General features: G+C 44.3%; 6 protein-coding genes across 6 annotated transcripts; 3 read left to right on the forward strand and 3 right to left on the reverse strand.

Annotated features, from left to right (window-relative positions):
- Window positions 1-1,209: 1,209 nt before the first annotated feature.
- IL334_004689 (uncharacterized protein) lies at window positions 1,210-3,297 on the forward strand (the record flags this gene model as incomplete). Its single annotated transcript, XM_062936406.1, has 11 exons — window positions 1,210-1,347; window positions 1,403-1,541; window positions 1,595-1,642; window positions 1,709-1,786; window positions 1,854-2,045; window positions 2,168-2,330; window positions 2,386-2,614; window positions 2,679-2,809; window positions 2,889-2,964; window positions 3,032-3,154; window positions 3,211-3,297. 11 exons carry the CDS (start codon window positions 1,210-1,212, stop codon window positions 3,295-3,297), a joined length of 1,404 nt encoding a protein of 467 aa, XP_062792457.1.
- A 388-nt stretch (window positions 3,298-3,685) lies between these two features.
- On the forward strand, window positions 3,686-4,552 carry IL334_004690 (uncharacterized protein; the record flags this gene model as incomplete). The annotated part of the gene is made up of 4 exons (XM_062936407.1): window positions 3,686-4,112; window positions 4,183-4,320; window positions 4,377-4,447; window positions 4,505-4,552. The coding sequence occupies 4 exons, from the start codon at window positions 3,686-3,688 to the stop codon at window positions 4,550-4,552; spliced, it is 684 nt and encodes a 227-aa protein (XP_062792458.1).
- A 954-nt stretch (window positions 4,553-5,506) lies between these two features.
- On the reverse strand, window positions 5,507-6,368 carry IL334_004691 (uncharacterized protein; the record flags this gene model as incomplete). The annotated part of the gene is made up of 4 exons (XM_062936408.1): window positions 5,507-5,560; window positions 5,633-5,753; window positions 5,806-5,938; window positions 6,032-6,368. 4 exons carry the CDS (start codon window positions 6,366-6,368, stop codon window positions 5,507-5,509), a joined length of 645 nt encoding a protein of 214 aa, XP_062792459.1.
- A 671-nt stretch (window positions 6,369-7,039) lies between these two features.
- IL334_004692 (uncharacterized protein) lies at window positions 7,040-10,530 on the reverse strand (the record flags this gene model as incomplete). Its single annotated transcript, XM_062936409.1, has 3 exons — window positions 7,040-7,971; window positions 8,028-10,374; window positions 10,438-10,530. 3 exons carry the CDS (start codon window positions 10,528-10,530, stop codon window positions 7,040-7,042), a joined length of 3,372 nt encoding a protein of 1,123 aa, XP_062792460.1.
- A 1,917-nt stretch (window positions 10,531-12,447) lies between these two features.
- Window positions 12,448-15,645, forward strand: IL334_004693 (uncharacterized protein; the record flags this gene model as incomplete). Its single annotated transcript, XM_062936410.1, has 15 exons — window positions 12,448-12,707; window positions 12,780-12,851; window positions 12,910-12,928; window positions 12,987-13,021; window positions 13,103-13,303; window positions 13,375-13,468; window positions 13,511-13,556; window positions 13,620-13,646; window positions 13,719-13,784; window positions 13,843-13,914; window positions 13,980-14,286; window positions 14,344-14,691; window positions 14,766-14,960; window positions 15,017-15,559; window positions 15,615-15,645. 15 exons carry the CDS (start codon window positions 12,448-12,450, stop codon window positions 15,643-15,645), a joined length of 2,316 nt encoding a protein of 771 aa, XP_062792461.1.
- A 217-nt stretch (window positions 15,646-15,862) lies between these two features.
- Window positions 15,863-17,130, reverse strand: IL334_004694 (eukaryotic translation initiation factor 3 subunit K; the record flags this gene model as incomplete). The annotated part of the gene is made up of 5 exons (XM_062936411.1): window positions 15,863-15,897; window positions 15,977-16,237; window positions 16,384-16,525; window positions 16,684-16,910; window positions 17,040-17,130. The coding sequence occupies 5 exons, from the start codon at window positions 17,128-17,130 to the stop codon at window positions 15,863-15,865; spliced, it is 756 nt and encodes a 251-aa protein (XP_062792462.1).
- Between the last annotated feature and the right edge of the window lie 32 nt (window positions 17,131-17,162).

Consider the following 17,162-nt stretch of genomic DNA (forward strand, 5'->3'; position numbering starts at 1 on the left):
TATTTTATTGTTCGTTTCTACAAATCCCCGAGTCTCATCCTCACCCTGAACCCGCTTTACACATCGGTATAGATTGTAGACATACTTCTTGAGCGTCCATTCTGGGTCGTTGATCCACATTTGGCGGGCTGCTTACTCACCGGTGATGCCGCTGGCAACAGAAAACGTTCACGATACAACGTCTTCCTTCTCGCATTTGTGAAGCGAGATTCGGTGACACTTTATGAACGATGGCGAGCTTGAACGCCGACGCGAAGGGATTAAATGCATAAGCTGTATGTTTTGGCTTGATACAGTACACGTGTAAATCTCGAAGTGTCAACAAATCTTATCAGTGTGGGCCGCAAGGTCTGAACCCGATTATCTTGAAGACCGATATTACGGACACTTTGCCTTATCAAACGTATCTAGAAGTCTAACTTCGTCGAATTAATCCGCCTTCGGGGAAGTGACAGGCTCGACAAGGAGCTCTGATGGACTGATGGTCTGACAGACTGACAGAGAGTGCATCTGCATTATCGTTATAACACTCTCCCTTGTCGCATGAGACAAGCGTTCCTAGGCCATCTTTTTGCTTGATGACATGATCGACTATACATACACCAACATCTGATGACCCATGCCTCCAGCTCCCCGAAAAGTCAGGGCCGCATTCTTTCGAGCGTACGATCCAAGTTCTCAAAGGTCTGCATATCACAATGACTTAATAGCTCCCCAAATATACGGGGTTATTTAAATCAGTTGCAAGCGAGAAACGTCATCAATCCGAAGCAAAATTTTCATGAAACCCTCAAATTCCTTCCGGATCAGAACGATTATCACGTAAAGATAAAATCGCCGAAACCGAAGGATGCTTCTTTCAAGTCATCCTGAATCCAACCGAAATGCTCTGGTTGCAACCTTGTGTTTCAGGACATGTTAAGCGAAACGAAGACGCCTTATTCGTCATGTTTATAAGGGTGACCACACTTGGCACTACTATTTGAATGCTTTTCGGTAATTGTTTTTCCTCAGATGAAAGTTTTCAGAGCTAAAATGCTTTGCAAGAAAAACAAATTTGCCTAGCGAATGAATAAGTGAGCATAGCTAAAAGTGTTAGTACCATCAATGTATAGGTCTTGATTCCCTATTTCTGTATCAACAACCGTTTACTGAATATCGATTTTTATCGATCATTTACGCTCTACTACCATTGTGCTAATCTGAAATATGGTGTTCAAGCTGAACAAGGACAAGCGATCAAGTGCTGAGATCAAGTCGCCTTCACTCACTGATCTTGAAACTGCGACCATAAAAACAGATGATGTGTTTGGTGTGATCAACGAAGATGGACCAAATTACCGGAACGTAAGTGCCTTTCCACCTAGCATCAGCCGAGTTTGATGGCTAATTTCAGTTGCAGATTGGTTGGTTGGGCACTACAGTGCTTTTGATCAAGTCACAAATCGGTGTAGGAGTACTCAGTGTCCCCTCTACTCTGGCTGTATTAGGCATTGTACCAGGAATCATCTGTTTATGGGTTATTTCAGCTATCATTTGTTGTGAGTTTCTCTTTGCGACTGCCCGGGGACGTTTCTGAGTGCGATATTTACAGGGTCTGATTACGTGGTTGGACAATTCAAGATCAAGCATCCTCATGTCTGTGAGTTCTCATGTTCCCGGACAGCTGAAAATGTTTGGTCAAGGCTAATTACACGTTGGCTTCTAGATGGTATTGATGATGTTGGAGCTTTGTTATTCAAGGGTAAAATCGGTCGTGATGTTATCGCTGTCATGTACTGGCTTTGTAAGTCCACTCTGTTACAATATGTCAAGTCTTTTTCTTCCATCCGCTGATATTCGTGTACAAACAGTCATGACATGTGTGGCTGCGTCTGGTCTTTTGGGTATATCCATCGGCTTAAACTCTATCTCGTCACACGGAACATGTACCGCTGTTTTCGTAGCAGTCGCAACAGTCGTCACATTCTTCTTGTCTTGCATCCAGACTCTAGGAAAGATTTCATGGCTTGGTTGGGTCGGTTTGGTCTCTATCATCAGTGCTTGTAAGTACCTCGTGAACTTACCCCGTGTCCCAGTCTCGTACATGCTTCCTCTACTTTCCTCTTTCCGGACATCTCTGAGCGGTACATTTATGATAATGAGAGTCATGCTTACAATGAAACAGTGCTCACCCTCACCATTGCCGTGGGCATTGAAGACCGACCTGCCACTGCTCCTCAAGACGGGCCATGGGATAAGGGATTAGTGATATTCGGCCAACCTACTTTCACAGAAGCCATTACAGCCGTATCCGCCCTTTTGTTTGCCTTCACTGGTACTCCTGCATTGTGAGATTTTCGTCTTTTCCTTTGCTAAATTAATTGCTAATGAGGCGGATCGCAGCTTTGGAATCGTATCCGAGATGAGGGATCAGCGAAAGTATACACAATCCATGCTTGTTTCCCAAAGCTTCGTCACAATCGTGGACACTGTAGTTGGAGTCGTGGTTTACTACTTTTGTGGACAATTTGTCGCATCTCCAGCTTTAGGTAGTGCTGGTGGTACGTTGAAGAAAGTTTGTTATGGTCTTGCTTTACCGGGACTATTCGTAACCGCAATGATGTTCACACATGTAGGCGCCGATCGGTTGATCAAACCACTAAGAAGGTTGCAAGCTGATTCGTGATCTGTTAAAGCTTCCCGCCAAATTCCTTTTCGTGCGAATTCTCAGAGGAAGTAGTCATCTCACTTCAAACTCCGCCAAACACTACATTACCTGGTACAGTTGTGTAGCAGGATGTGTTCTATTCTCTTACATCATCGCTAGGTGAGTGCCCACATCATCTATTCGTCATGTTTCGGTTACGTCGCTTACAATTATTGGTGACTGGTAAAACCGGATTTAGTGCGATTCCAGTGTTTGATGGCATAGCATCTCTTATTGGTGCCTTATTTGGTACTGTCTTATGTATACAGCTGATGGTGAGTCGATATATCGATCCTCTGTCATGAAGCGCAACGGTCAAAGGTTCTGATAAACGCGCTCTAGGCTGGAATGTGGCTTTACGATAATTGGGAAAGGAGATTTACTACCAAAACAGTCTTGTATCGCTTCCTTCTCTTCTGGAACCTTTTCGCCATAGCTCTAGGTTCATTCTTGATGGTAGCAGGAGTAAGTTAACCCTCGACTGCATTCCATCATGCGTGCTGACTGAATGCATTGACCAGACTTACGGAGCCGTAATCGATATTAAAGAGTCGTATGCAAATAACCAGGGAGCGGGAGCTTGGTCTTGTCGAGACAATTCTTCGTAGTCACTATGAAGTGAATGGGCGTGAAAATTGGGGCAAATATCAATGTATCGATATTCCGAACTATAATAAATTGCATGTATCGATACTTATTGCTAAGTGTCTCAGATTCACTTCAACGACGTACTAACATATTACATCGCACGTCTGCCGTTCCGCATGACGAGCAATTCGTGAGCTCTACTGACAAAAGCTTACGCAAGTGAGATTGTACGATGAACCCAAATTTTGCCCCAGCGAGAATTTTGCAGACTTTAATGTTTGCCGCTTCTGCCTATATAAAGGTCGTTTCTCAATCTTTTTATTCCCAACTCACCCTTCCTCCTCAACTCTCCAATCAAACACACTCGTACTGTACACCGATATCACATCATATCCAATACAATACAAGATGAAAGGTCCTAATCGCAACGATGATTCCCAACTTCGAATGGGTCGTTTCGGAGCTATTGAATTCCGAAATCCCACTGGATCCAGAGGTTGGCTATACATTACCGGTGCATGGGGGTTCAGAGATCACAATGGATCTTGTATCAAGGTGGGAATGATGGGCAACCTTTACCAAAGAGGTGCTACCCATTATAAAGCTACAAAGGGAACCGGAGGAAATGTATCCTTCTACGATGGATCAGGGGTCTTCATCCAGATAGAAAAACATGGATCCAAAACCTTCAGAGATAGTCAAGGGTATACCACAACTATCGACAAAGATGGAACCGTTTCATTCGACGGGTTCCCGGAGAATGATAAGTCCTCTTCTCCGAACAACAACTCCTCTGCTAGAAGGGCCTCTGTTCACCAACAGCAGTTCATAGTAGGTGAGTACCATAGTCTAAAGTTGATGTGGGAAGCTAGATCACTGAGCAAGCACCTTTATCACTTGTGCAGACCGCTCTCCACCTCCAACTTCCGTGAGTCCGGTCAGTGGCCAATCTAGGAGCCACCACGAACGACCACTTCCTGAGAGTCCACCTCGATCAGTCTCTCAATCCAGAACTACCACTGCCAGTCCTGGAAGAGCGAGCAGTGAGTAGAAAAGCGATCAGGCTTGTAAATATCTGGCTGATGTCTCGTGAGTATAGCCTATCGAAGTGAAGAGAACACACATGCCGAATATCACCGACAGCAAAGCGGTTGCTGTTTCCCTGGTCTCGTGAGTGCTTCTATACTACGATGTTCTCGAATGATGCTAATATTGCCGCCATGTCAGAGAAGGAGAAGGAGATTTAGCAGAGGTTTCAGCGAGAAGAACTACTGAGATGGTTGCAGAAGGGATTTTGTGAACTGGGGATTGTGAGACATATTGGAACTTAGAGGATCGGCATTAGAAGGATAGATCCCTTATTCACTGGACTTCATGCACAATATAATGTCTCGTTGGCTTTCACGTGCAAAAAACATAAGCTGTTCCGGCTATGAAAACTACTTGTGAACGTCACACTCTGCCTAAGTAGATATTAACAATCATCGTTGCAAGTCTCTAAGTAGTGCGAATTATCTATTCACACTGTTTAGAACGCTCTTTCACCACTCAGGACTTCCTTCTCTGTAAGATCTTGACCATGACTGAATATAACGAGAGAACCCCTTTGATCGCAAAATTCCCTTTCAATCCCCTCAATGCAAGGAGTCTGAGCTTACGAGTAGTCGTTATAACCAAGGCGAGTATGTTTTTGGTGAGTGAGGGTTAGGGAATGGTAAGCCTTGTTGACATAACGATTTAGTCGAGTTTGAGTGGACTTCTTGGAGCATAATGGGCATTCGAAAGGAAACATTCTATTATTACAGACCTTATGAAGCAGATCACAAAGGTAGGAGACTTGTGTGGGCTTTTCAGATTGGCAGACATGCTCTGAAAGTAAGCCTCTCTGATGGTGTTCATACTGTTCCATCATGAGGGCTGATAGGTTACTCATGAAGCAATACAGTGGCCACAAAGGTACAATATATCGTCATGTGAGATTGCAGAAAGGTGTGTGGACCGTTCCGCCTCTTCACTTAGTCTGTCATGATTCTTACTCATATACTGATTGGATGTTCAGGTGAAAGTTTGGACCAACAGTATCTTCCGTCAGACAAAGTCAGATATTGGCGAGATGAATAGAAATCGCTGAGATGACGAGGCTGTACACAAGTCCAATAAGTCTCTTACTCTGGTTTTCACGAAAGTATATCCGCATGAACTTGTGAAAATATCTCGTGTACATAAAAGTCAAAGCTCCTTCATCACAATGATCTCCGAAAGATCCCGTTTTCCTTTTTTCTCCTGAAATTTCGATTTGCAAAATCAGCGATTGCACCACAAGCTAGATAGAGCTTAAAATGATGATGTACTGACCTGAACGGATCTTTCGACTTGACAACACCCTTTTGCTTTCCGTCCATTACTATTGTTAGGCATTAGATTGTCAAAGTCTTCTTCGCCACTTGTTCTTTCCCTGACTGAGAATGTATCAAGTCTACATGAATCATGATGTAGTACAGTACGGATGATTACGATGACAGACTTACTGTATCAACGGTTTCATTAATCTAGGACGAGCATTGCAAGCTTTCTTCGTCATCGTTACTGTATCCTTCAAGCTTGGAGTCGAGCCTTTCTTTATCCATTTCCAGCTCTTGCTCCTAGTGAGTTTCCCGTCGCCTATATCAGGCAAATATCCGTTCAGCTCTTTCGCTCTCGGCCACCAATATGGATAATTTTATGTACCTATATCTTCCAATTCATTGACCTTACATGCATCTTGAAATACCACTGCCCCTCCACTTGTGATAATGGTATGATGACCTTGACTGTCTCTAAAGACCAATGTTCCACATACCCTTTGCGTAATGAAGGCTCCTGAGGAATGTTTGAAGCGTATACCAGAATGTCTATTTCCGGAACATCTACCAGTTTTATCGTCGCAGAGAAGAGGTTCTCGATTGAGCCCTAGAGCAACTCCGAATCCTAAACAATCATGATATTCCCATTGCTCTGAGAGTGATACCTCGCCCTTTGAACCAGAAGGGTTGATAAAAGCCACATTGCCAAGCGAGTCAGAATGGTATTCTGATGCGGTAGGGTAGGTCATGATTGAAACGTCTGCTGTGAGCTTGCTGATATGGGGGAATGCTAAGAGAATCATTGCAGGACATTGCAATTAATTGTTCAAGCGTCCATTTGACATTGTATACACTCACTCAGAGAAGTGTGTGATCTGGTGACTGTTTTTGGGGATATTTCAGCCCAGAGCATTTCGATTGCGTACTAACATTTTCACAGACATGTCTCAATATACTTTGGAACTTCAACCTGTGGATGAAACCTTGAATACTTTTGCATACGTTGCTGCAGACGTACAGTATGACCCATTGTTCCTGTAGATTACAGTATGAATCCCGTAGACATGCCTTCAGCATAACGTTGAATGCCGAGTATCGCATTATGTCTCCAAATAAAGCAGCAAAAAAGCAACGGACACAAAGAGCTCTGTTTCGAATGTCAAGAGTGGCCATACAAGCCTACTCGTATTGTACAGCATTTCAAATAATGAAATGTACATGCATGCCCGTAATAACAATAACAACAACTTCCTGTCCCCATGAGCATATAGTATTCCGAAAACACCAAAAATTCCAAACGTTATGAATAGATGATACCGATAAAGTTGTGAAAACTGCTATGATACGTCTACCCCCTGTTCGTACACATTCCGACTAATTCTCTGATCCTCTTCGCATCATTCCTGTACACGGCGAGTCTTTACAACTCGATGACAGCACCAACACAGCATCTACATCCATGTCGAAAATCCATTTGAGCAATATTTGATTTTTCAGGTATTCTCTGTTCTTCCTTGTGGATAAATCTAGATGTATACGACTTTTTCTCTTTTCTGGGTTCGTCCAAGGACGTTTTGTGCGGTAAGTAAGAAGATAAGAATGATACTGCTGAAGAAGTGAACCCTGTACCCGTCCCATTCGCTGTTACACTCAATGAAGCAGTAGTCTCTATCGAATTGGATCTTGGTTTCGTTGGTATGGGATCAGATACAGCTCTTGGACTGTCCGCAAATTGATTTTGATTAAAAGCAAACAAGGTAGGATAATCTAGATTACCAACCGAGGGAGTGGATGTAGATGTTGATTCTGGAAGTGAGAAACAAGGTAGATCGACGCCATTATGGATCTCAGCTTCGTCCGCCGAAACACTCCGTTTTAGGACAGTTGATAGCCCAAAGAATGATTCTCTTTTCTTTGATTTATCGGTTTTAGAAGGAGGTGAGACTGATGGTTCTTTTGGGAATCCCCATCCTTTGATTCTTGCCAGATTTGGATCCCGTGAGATTTTCAATGGTGTCGTGATTCCACTGGACATGATATTAGGAGGCAAGGGAGATGGAGGTGTGATTATTGGGGATGCAATGACCTGTTGGAATGGACCTTCCTGATCGGGTCGAGCGGTGAGTAATAGCTCGTCGTCTTCCGATTCGTCGTACGATTTCTGAGATGAACGTTCGTTCTCTGCCAATCTGACAAAAGCCTCTTCTTTAGCCTTACGTTCAGCTTCAAGAGTTGTAGTGAGATTGAAAAGCTGCTCTCTCATTTCGGCGATCAATCTAGATTCGACTGCATGAGACTCGGAAGACGACCGCTCGGTAGGGACAGACGATACACTCGAAAGACGATCACCAACTGTGAAGCGTTTCATCAGCCAATGGGTAAAACAAGGCGAGTCTGCAAGTACTCACGTTTTCGGACCCTATCCCTGAGGGTAGAGCTTTCCTTTCGCTCTACAGCCAACTTGTCTTCCAAGATCCCGCATCTCAGTTTCCACATTGCCACATCTTCTTTGAGGGCTTCTCGTTCCATCTCCAAATCCAACTGCACGTCTCGCCATTCGCTTTCTTCTGCAAAGCTGTCCCTTCTTGCTTCGGCATCATGAGATCCGTATCCTGCGTAAGGGCGAGGAATGTCTGCATCATCAGGGATTGGGGAAGTCCACATTGATCCTAGATTGGGTGAAGTTTCTTCCTCTGCTTCCTCGAGTTCCCCTAATACCCTCCCTGAGGTAGCACTATCTATGCCTAATCCAACTAATGTTCTCGGACGAGGACATGGTCGTAAATTGGCCTTGGTGCTATTTCCCCATCCAGCAAATCGAGGACTTTCAAGTGGAGGTGAAAGAGCTTCAGGTGAAAACACGTTCCGGCTTCCTCCAATTGATAGGTCATGAGATGAAGATGAACTATCATCTTTTTTATACGAAATGCTACTTCCCCTTGACCCGGATCCTGGTGCCGCTCTTTTGCGTGCCGAGAATCCCGCTGACTTAGGTGTAGACATGGACGTGGGTGTGGAGGAAGTAGATCCCATTGTCAAAGGTTTAGGTCGTCCACGACCTATAGAACCATAAACTTTTGTAGGTGACGATGCGGATGGCGAAGTGCTAGATTGTCGAGGAAAAGAAAATGTGTGGACCGTGTCGAATGAATCTTGACGAGGTGTAGATGATGAGATGGAAGATCCCAGACGAAGTTCGCGTAATCGGTTTGGAGTAGGTTCAACAGGATATGAGGAATCGCCTTCAGATCCATCAGAAAGACTCCTGATCATATCGACAGCGATCGCTTCGTCTTCAAATTCCATCTCATCTTCTTCTGATTCGTCTACCTCAGCCAGAGCGCTGAGTTGTCGAGTGATGGACGGTCGTTTAGCCATGGCGGTAGACACGTCCATTCCAAAGCTCATCCCATCGTCCTTGCCATACTCTTTGGCCAAGCCAAAGCCGAATCCTGACCATCGCTCTACAGGTGATTGTTGCTCATTGGGTGAAGACCAAGAAAATGGAGAGGCCGATAAAGCAGATGAGGTCGATGCTGTTGACGCAGTCAATGGAGGGAGAGTGAGTGATGAGGGTCGACTGAAAAAGCTTGATCCTGATCCTGATCCGAACACGCCAGATAAAGGTCGATTGGAAGACGCGACAGAGGATGTGTCTTCATCATCCAAATCAGGAAGACTGATCTCAGCTACTTGAGGTTCAAAGACAGGGGACCTGGAAAGGCTAGGAGCACCGGTAAGTTTTTCGAGAGCTTTCCTGCGAGACTCCGATCTGTCCTTCTCTGCTTCTGCCCCTCGACCAGAAGGTTCGAACTTGAGCCTTTGACCGGTGATTGGACTCGACAAGCTCGATCGAGAGGTGCCTTCTCCACCACTGCCCGGCGAACGGGGTGAGGATGGGATACTGGTAGGAGGTGGGATCCCTAACGAAGTAGGTCTTGCTCCTCCCATCTTCAAATTAGGCAACGAAATCGAGTTTGAACGAGTATGGGAATGTTTTCTCCTGGCTGGAGTGGGAGGCGAAGAAGGCAGACTTGCGAGACTTGCCCTGGACGGACCAGAGGGTGCGGGTGAACCCAAGGAGAGCGGGGTAGGATGGGTGAATACGAGGCTAGGCGGTCGAGAGGAAGGAGTAGATAGGCGATTGAGGTTCGGTGCAGATACTGATGAGGTGGGAGAGGCTAGGGGTGATGACATAGCATCATGCTCAAACAGTGATGGAGAAGGTACGAAAGGCTGTTGCCTTCTTTTAGGCGGGAAAGTTGACATGGGAGGCTTAGCACCGAAAGAGAAGGACGATAGTCTAGCAGCTATTTCTTCTTGGTTGTCATCTGGGGAAGTAGTTGAATCACTGGACACCTCTGGTGAGTTGAGAAGGCTTGCCATGGGAGTAGTTGGTCTGTCTATCGCACCATCGAAGACACCCATGACCGAAGGCCTCGTCAACCCTTGACCCGTAGTCATACCAGCTGGGATAGCAATGGATGATCTCTGACGTCGATGAGCCTGACTATCCGAACGTCGATGCTTATGTCCTCCGGTGTGTTTGATATCAGGTATGTCAGTTTCCACTTCCTTGTCCTTGCCTTTACTGGAAGATCGGGAATGAGAGGGCGGAAATGTAAAGGGAGAATTAATGCTTGCTTCAGTAGTGAGAGGCATCATCTTTGTAGGCGAGGGTGGTTTGGAGGAAGAAGAAGCGATTGAAGGTACATCTGACTGTTCAGAAGAGCGTGATGCTCGAAAAGTCTGCAACTATATATTGCATCAGTTTGCCCGCTCGCTGCCAGTCGTTAAGGACAAAAATAATTGACTCACCTTCTTACGAGCAGAAGCTAATCTCTGAGCTCTCTTCTCCTCTTCCGACTCAGAAGTGAAACTGGACGCAGATTCGTGAAACATAGAAGACATCTTCAGGATATCAAAATTAGTTGGCGGGCTAAGTATATTTCGGTTTCCGTAAAGATCGATATGACGAGGTGATATCAACAGGTCGTAAGCAGATGGGGTCCTTTAGAGAGGAGGTAATTGGCGATTGACAGGATGGTTTGATGGATATGTCACTGTTTATTATGGTTGAATACTTGATCGTGAGGTGGATTCGTGAGTCGTTAAATGAGCGTGAGCGTGAATGAATGTGAAAAGTTGCCGAAGTGTGGGATAGACGTGAAAGGTTACAGATAGAATAGCAGAAGTATTAGAATTATGTAGGTGGGGTGAAGAGGGTTGTAGAGTAGAAAGATGAAGAAAAGGTTAGATGTTGTTTGTAGATTTCCCTATAACGATCTTTCTTTCCTCTTTCATGCTTTTGTTATTTTTTTTTGGTCCTTATGGCGTTTGTTGATGAACCGAGCTTGTGTGTGTATGTGTGTGTGTAAAGAGGAACAAAGCGTATACGTATGACCCTGTTGTCTGTTGCTAGTGTATCATCCAACTTTGCCTCTTCTATTCTGACTTGCGGACCTAAACCAAGGGACTCGAGAGTTCTTCGCCGTCAAGGCGGATATTGATGTTGTATGGCTTCAAGCCTGTGGTTGAGAAGGAGAAGGAGTGTGATGATTCGAGTTGGTCGAAAGTGAGCGATTGATAAACTAAATAAAGCATGAAAAGGTCAATGCGAGAGACAAGGGAGATCTACTGTGTCTATGCGTGATTAAACGATTACTCACTTTTAGGTGGGTGGGTTTGGGAGAGTAGGGATTCAAGGACGGTGAGATATATCGAAAATGAAAGGATCTGAAAAGGAATGGTATCTTTGTCAAGTATGATATCAGATCTAATACTCTTGTAACGTAAAATCAAAGAATTGCTCTACAATATAAATAAATGAGTTGAAACGCGTCCCTATTGTTTTGTTTTAACTAATTTCAACTAAAGTCCAAAGGGTCCCATGGTGTGTTGATTTTCGCTTTTCTTAGTGTCTTTTGTATTCACACAACAATAGCAGTCGAAGAGATATCAATCATCAATAGATGATACCAACGATGATTCATCATTGTTCTCCTCAAAACGATAGAGATGCCTGTACGGATCGTATGGTTTGGGCACAATGGTGGACGGTGCGGATTCCAACAAAAAGAAAGACGCGTCGAGGTATGAAATCAAAAGAGGGAAGACATTTTACCCTGAAATCAAGGACAATAAAACGTAAAAAGAGGGATCCACCTCCACGACGCGTGCCTCGATTGAAATAAATGAAGAAAAGTAATGTTCTCAACAAAACACTCTGGTACGAGATTCACACGTTGGAAGGCGACCTTGAATGCACTTGAAAACAATGAGTGGCAAGAGTATGGTAACGATCATTTTGGCAACAAAGCATGTTATCGATAATGACCGATGATGGGAGTAGAGTATGAGATTTTGAGCTGAAAGAAGTTGATTACTCAGCTGAACGTGTAGTAAGTTACACTTACCGTCAGCGTCGCTTCGTCCCTTGAGATAACAATGTCATTCTTGATTTTCAAATCAATGTCAATATGCAATCTTGTGACAAACTGGGTCTTATAACCCATTCTGAATCGATTACACCTCTGTTGAGCGTCTACAATAGTAGACTGATAATGCGCTGAGGAGACGTGTACTCGTGAGCTGACGAGACACTTCTTCCCAAATTTCCGTTGTCAAGGTGTCATCGTACCATATGACAAATATGGCATTCCCGCGGTCATGATAGATATAACACATATATATAAGTGTTTTGAATCCCACAAATTCCCATGCTTTCAATCCCTTTCATCTCTCCATCCTTCTTCTTTTGGAAAATTATATGATACCTGCTCGTAACATTTATATCACTATAAAGATATCCAGATCATTTGGCGCAGAATGCGTACACAACCGACAACACCGGAAACTCCTTCGCCTAATGCCCTCCATAGACAAGAGCCCGTGACTCCCTCACGTCAGCTCATCAAAACCACACCTCTTGGAGCATATCCAACGCCACAATCTAGCATTAATGTGACTTCTCCTCCATCTGCTCCGGCCCTTGCCTCTACTGAGATGAGTGGACACACCGGCCAGATTCACGGGACTAACGATATCGGAGTATATCTGACAGCTCATGATGATCTGAGAAAGTTGTAGTAAGTGACATCATCTCTTCGCATCTCAGACATTCGAAGATAAGACTGATCAGAAACTGAAACTGCTCATAGTCCCAACGAGGAAAAGGTACCTCACACGAGGATTTGTGTTCTTGGTGCTCAGAGTGCTGGAAAAAGTAGCTTGTGAGCTCATCTTATCTCTCATCAAAGTAGATTTTAGCTGATGAGTCAAATCCTTCAGTTTGAGTGCGCTCACAGGCGTGAGTAATTTCCTTCTTTCCGACGTCGAAGGTGACTGACCAAGCGGGCGACGTCTAGATCGACCTCTATTGCGCTGAACGTCGAGCGACATGGTCAGTGGTCTCGACTCACGTCCTCGTTGGCCACTTGAATATCAAAGTGAGAACCTATACTGATTTCAATTCTTCCTACAGCTGTCGAACCCTTATGTCCTCTAGAAGAGGAGGTGACACATTTCAGGCGACTATCTATATCATTGTTGTCGATGCTCGCTCTGGCGAAGCGCAGTCAACGCTGTTTGCTTCCTTTCACGCCGAGATTAAGGAGATGGGGGAGATCTGTCATTGGGCAGGTGAAGAAGCTCGAAGAGCCGATGGAGCGAATCAGACGGTCAGGTAAGTCAGCTACTTTACGGTCCTCTCTCTACGAGGTATTGATAGGGGCTGATATTGTCTTGTTTGGGCAGATCGTGGAAAGGTCTTTTGAGCATGAGCATTGATGAGAGAAACACAGGCAAAAATAATTGGCCTGACTTCACTCGAAATGTGGTGATCATAAATGTGAGGTGAACCAATGTCACCCAAAACTGATGGGGTGATTAGGTTACTGGTCCTGGTCGACCGAACTTGGATATTGAAGATCTTCCGGGTATGTCTTGGTCTTCGAGCCTTTGATAATACATCGGCAAACAGCTGACAAGTAGTCTGATAGGTCTCAATGGCCATGTCGTACCCCAGAGTATGTCACAGCTTTCTGCCTTCTCTACAAGAGAGTCGATTGCCACGCTGACACGAACGTTGTCACCTGCAGGACTGGTTTCTGACTGTATTTCTCAACCTCAAAATATCATTGTTCTTTGCCTTTCTGCCGGGTCAAGTAAGTCGTACCTCTTCGACTCATCACTGGTACCAACCATTGACAACAGACCTCACAGAGGACGCATCATCCGCAGATCCGGAGGTAAAGCTAGCGAAGACGCACGACCCTACTGGCAAGCGCACGATAGGTCAGCGATGTCGGCCTCAATTGTGGGTTACTTCCAGCTGACATCAGCGACTCGAATATGTTCAGGCATCATCACTCGAGCCGACCACATGGTACCATCCCTTGACGAAGGTACCACATTTGTAGATTATCTCCTAGAGATTGGGAACCATTTGGGTGGCTTTACTCCTCAAGGCGGATGGTGGCCATTACGTCTCCGAAGTCATCGTGAGAGATGTGACGGTTTATCTCTGCAACAGGTGCGACAACTAGAGATGGAACTCTTCAAGGACGATGAGTGGATGAAGATTCAGGAAAGGAAAGGGAGACACTTCGGGATTGGAGAATTGGAAAAGAAGCTGGAGGAGATGTTCAGTCAAAAGGTCAGACAGAAGTAAGCTACCTCCCTTCGCTTTGATATGAGTTTGAGTCATAGCTAAGGTTGTGGTAGTATGATCTTCCTTAGAAAAAACATTCGGGAAACTATGAAGACTCATTCGGAATGGCTCTCGTCAAATCCCACCATCCAAAACCCTGTCGCAGCGTTGCATGATCAAGTGATCCACAAATTCACAGAAAGACTCAAGGAAAAGGTCCAACGAGCAAACCAGTCAGGCAAACTATTTGATTTGCAGAGTCAATTCGAGAGAAACATACAAGAAGCTGTTCCAGAGTTCCTGCCATTCACTGAAGCCGAAGGAAACCAAGAAGGCTACCAATCATTCTGGGAAGGACAAGGTATTCGTGTTGGAGGAGAAGATCTCATCTATGTTGATGCACTGTTGGAGAAAATCAATCAGTGTGTATTTGTTGCCATTGTTACGATCACCCAGCTTGAGATCAATAACTGAACTTATGGCATTTTCGTCTTAGATATACCAGTCGTCGTAACCCCGATGAAATCGATGCGAGAGCTATAATGCAGTTCTTTCAAAAGACATATTTAGCTCGGTGGGCTGACACCACACGAGCGCATGCTTCGTCATTATGGATCGAGCTGGAGCAGATGCTACTTGATGCAGCCAAAGAGATTTGTGGAGATAACGTCGCTTTGCTTGAGGATATGCTGTGAGTCGAGTTATCTCTTTCTAGTGAAATTTCTGACACGCCTTGTACATCTTCAGTCGACACTTGGAAGACCTGACACAAGACAACAAGCAGAGCACGAGCGATTTTGTCGATGATATGGTGATTTTATTCTCATCACCCCCCTCGGATCTGGTTAGCGCTACCAAGCCTCGATTGACAAATTTGAAAGAAGATTCAGTCAATCATTTCCTTACCTTTCTCAATAGACCGCTTCGCAATATTTCTTCAGCTGCTAGCGGTTCAACATCGCCCTCGTCTGTGGTCAGTTCTGGTCCCAGACTTGTTCATGAAACCTTTACTCTCCATGAAAGGACCAGATGTGCGCAGTTACAAGCAAGCATCGAAATAGCCATGATGACCTGGGCTATAGAGTTCTCATGTGTGGTCGGCAAGCACTCACAGTTGAAGATCTTAACCTACGTAAAAAATGTGACACCCGCTCTGAGAAACGGGATGGGGCTTAATGAAGTGGTGGAGAGCGTTAGAAAGAGGGCAGGCGATCGTTTTGAAAGTGATCGAACCAAAAAGAGAGAAAGGGAGATCAGATTAGGAGAAGTCAAGAAGCTGGAAGACATTCAGTGAGTCATTTACAAGCATAAGTCGTTGAGATAGCTGACATCGTCTGCAACCTAGACAACATTTTGAGAGTATCACCGATATCTGATCGATCTTGAAAATGCACCTTGAGGAGTCGTGACGTAGATCTTGGGCATGCTGATGACATAAAGAACCAAAAGTATATATAGATATCTTGGTAATAAGGAAAGCGTTTGGTTATTTCACGAGTGCTCACGCTAAGGAATAGGAAAGAAGTACACATTTATCGATCATGCATATATATCTCCTGCTCTATACATTTCGCCTAGGTTAGTATTTCCCAACTAGTAAGCGGCAGCAGCAACGAGTTTCGTCAATTCTGCGTCAAACAAAAGGTCAAGTTAGCAAACAATACACCATCCAATCCTTTCCCATTAGGTAGCGAGAAATAGACTCACGATTGAGTTGTACGTTCTCTTTTACGACACCAGCTTTGACGTCATTGTCACCATTCTTCGGTACGACGGCTTTGTCACCTTGAACCGTCCATCCTACTTTTTCACACCATGAGCTTATTTCTGAAGAAGAAGAGAGATCGAGCCATCGACCAAGTTGAGTGAGTGTAATTGACGAGAAACATGATGCGATTGATAGAGAGAATTGGAATCTCAAGTCATCGATGGGATGAGCGTGAGAAGGTAAGAAACGAGATTTGATAACTGATTTACGCGACGAGGAGGTTAGCTCTCGATGATTTACGCAAGGGGGAAAAACGGTGTTTTCATCGTTGCGGCTCTCCCTTCATGGGAGGAATTCGCTGAAGCAGGGATCCAGCTTGGTAAGGAGAACGAACAGTATAACTCACTGTTGGCAGCTTCTGAATCACCGTTAAGTTCTTTCCAGAAGTTTGTGAATTGACACGTTCTAATTAACTCGTGTAAGTTAGTTAAGAAAGGTACGATAGTTATAAGTGACTCGTCATCTGATTCTATATCATGTAAGATTGCCTATATGTATGACATAAATGGGGTTAGCGTCTGGTCATGACTTTTGATATGGAAGACAATGAAGGGGTGAATAATGAACGTCATAGTAAGAAGTGAAAGTGAAAGACAAAGCGTAATTGAGATTTTTGACAAATAAACGATTTGATTCCACCACTCACACTTGGTTCTCTCAATAAACCAAGAGATAAATTATAATCTGGTCCATGGACAGTCGCACTCAGGTTTTTGATCAAGATGTGAATGATTATATCAGGATTTGAATGTTGAGGATTGAATTGATACAATTTTAAGATAGCTAAATTGGCGAATAAGTCATATTGACCTTCTTTGATTTCAGATAAAAGGTATTCTTCCATGAATGGTAGATTTGTTGGATTATATCGATCTATTAATTTTTTGAAAAATGCTGTGATTAGCACTAGATTCCCTCTGAATAGATTTTGTGAGAGTACACGGGATGAATGGAGTTAAAAACAGGTGAAAACAGGAAATTGCCAAGCGAAAAAAAACTCACCAACACCATGGATCAATTCGTGAATCACTTCAGGTCTGGTAGAAGGTGAATGCCAATCGGCAAGGTTCTTTGTGGGTACAGCTACTGTCATCTTTGACTACTGTTTTTTTAAGAGAGATTAGT

This window comes from Kwoniella shivajii, chromosome 6, assembly GCF_035658355.1.
Source record: "Kwoniella shivajii chromosome 6, complete sequence".
Lineage (NCBI taxonomy): Eukaryota > Fungi > Basidiomycota > Tremellomycetes > Tremellales > Cryptococcaceae > Kwoniella > Kwoniella shivajii.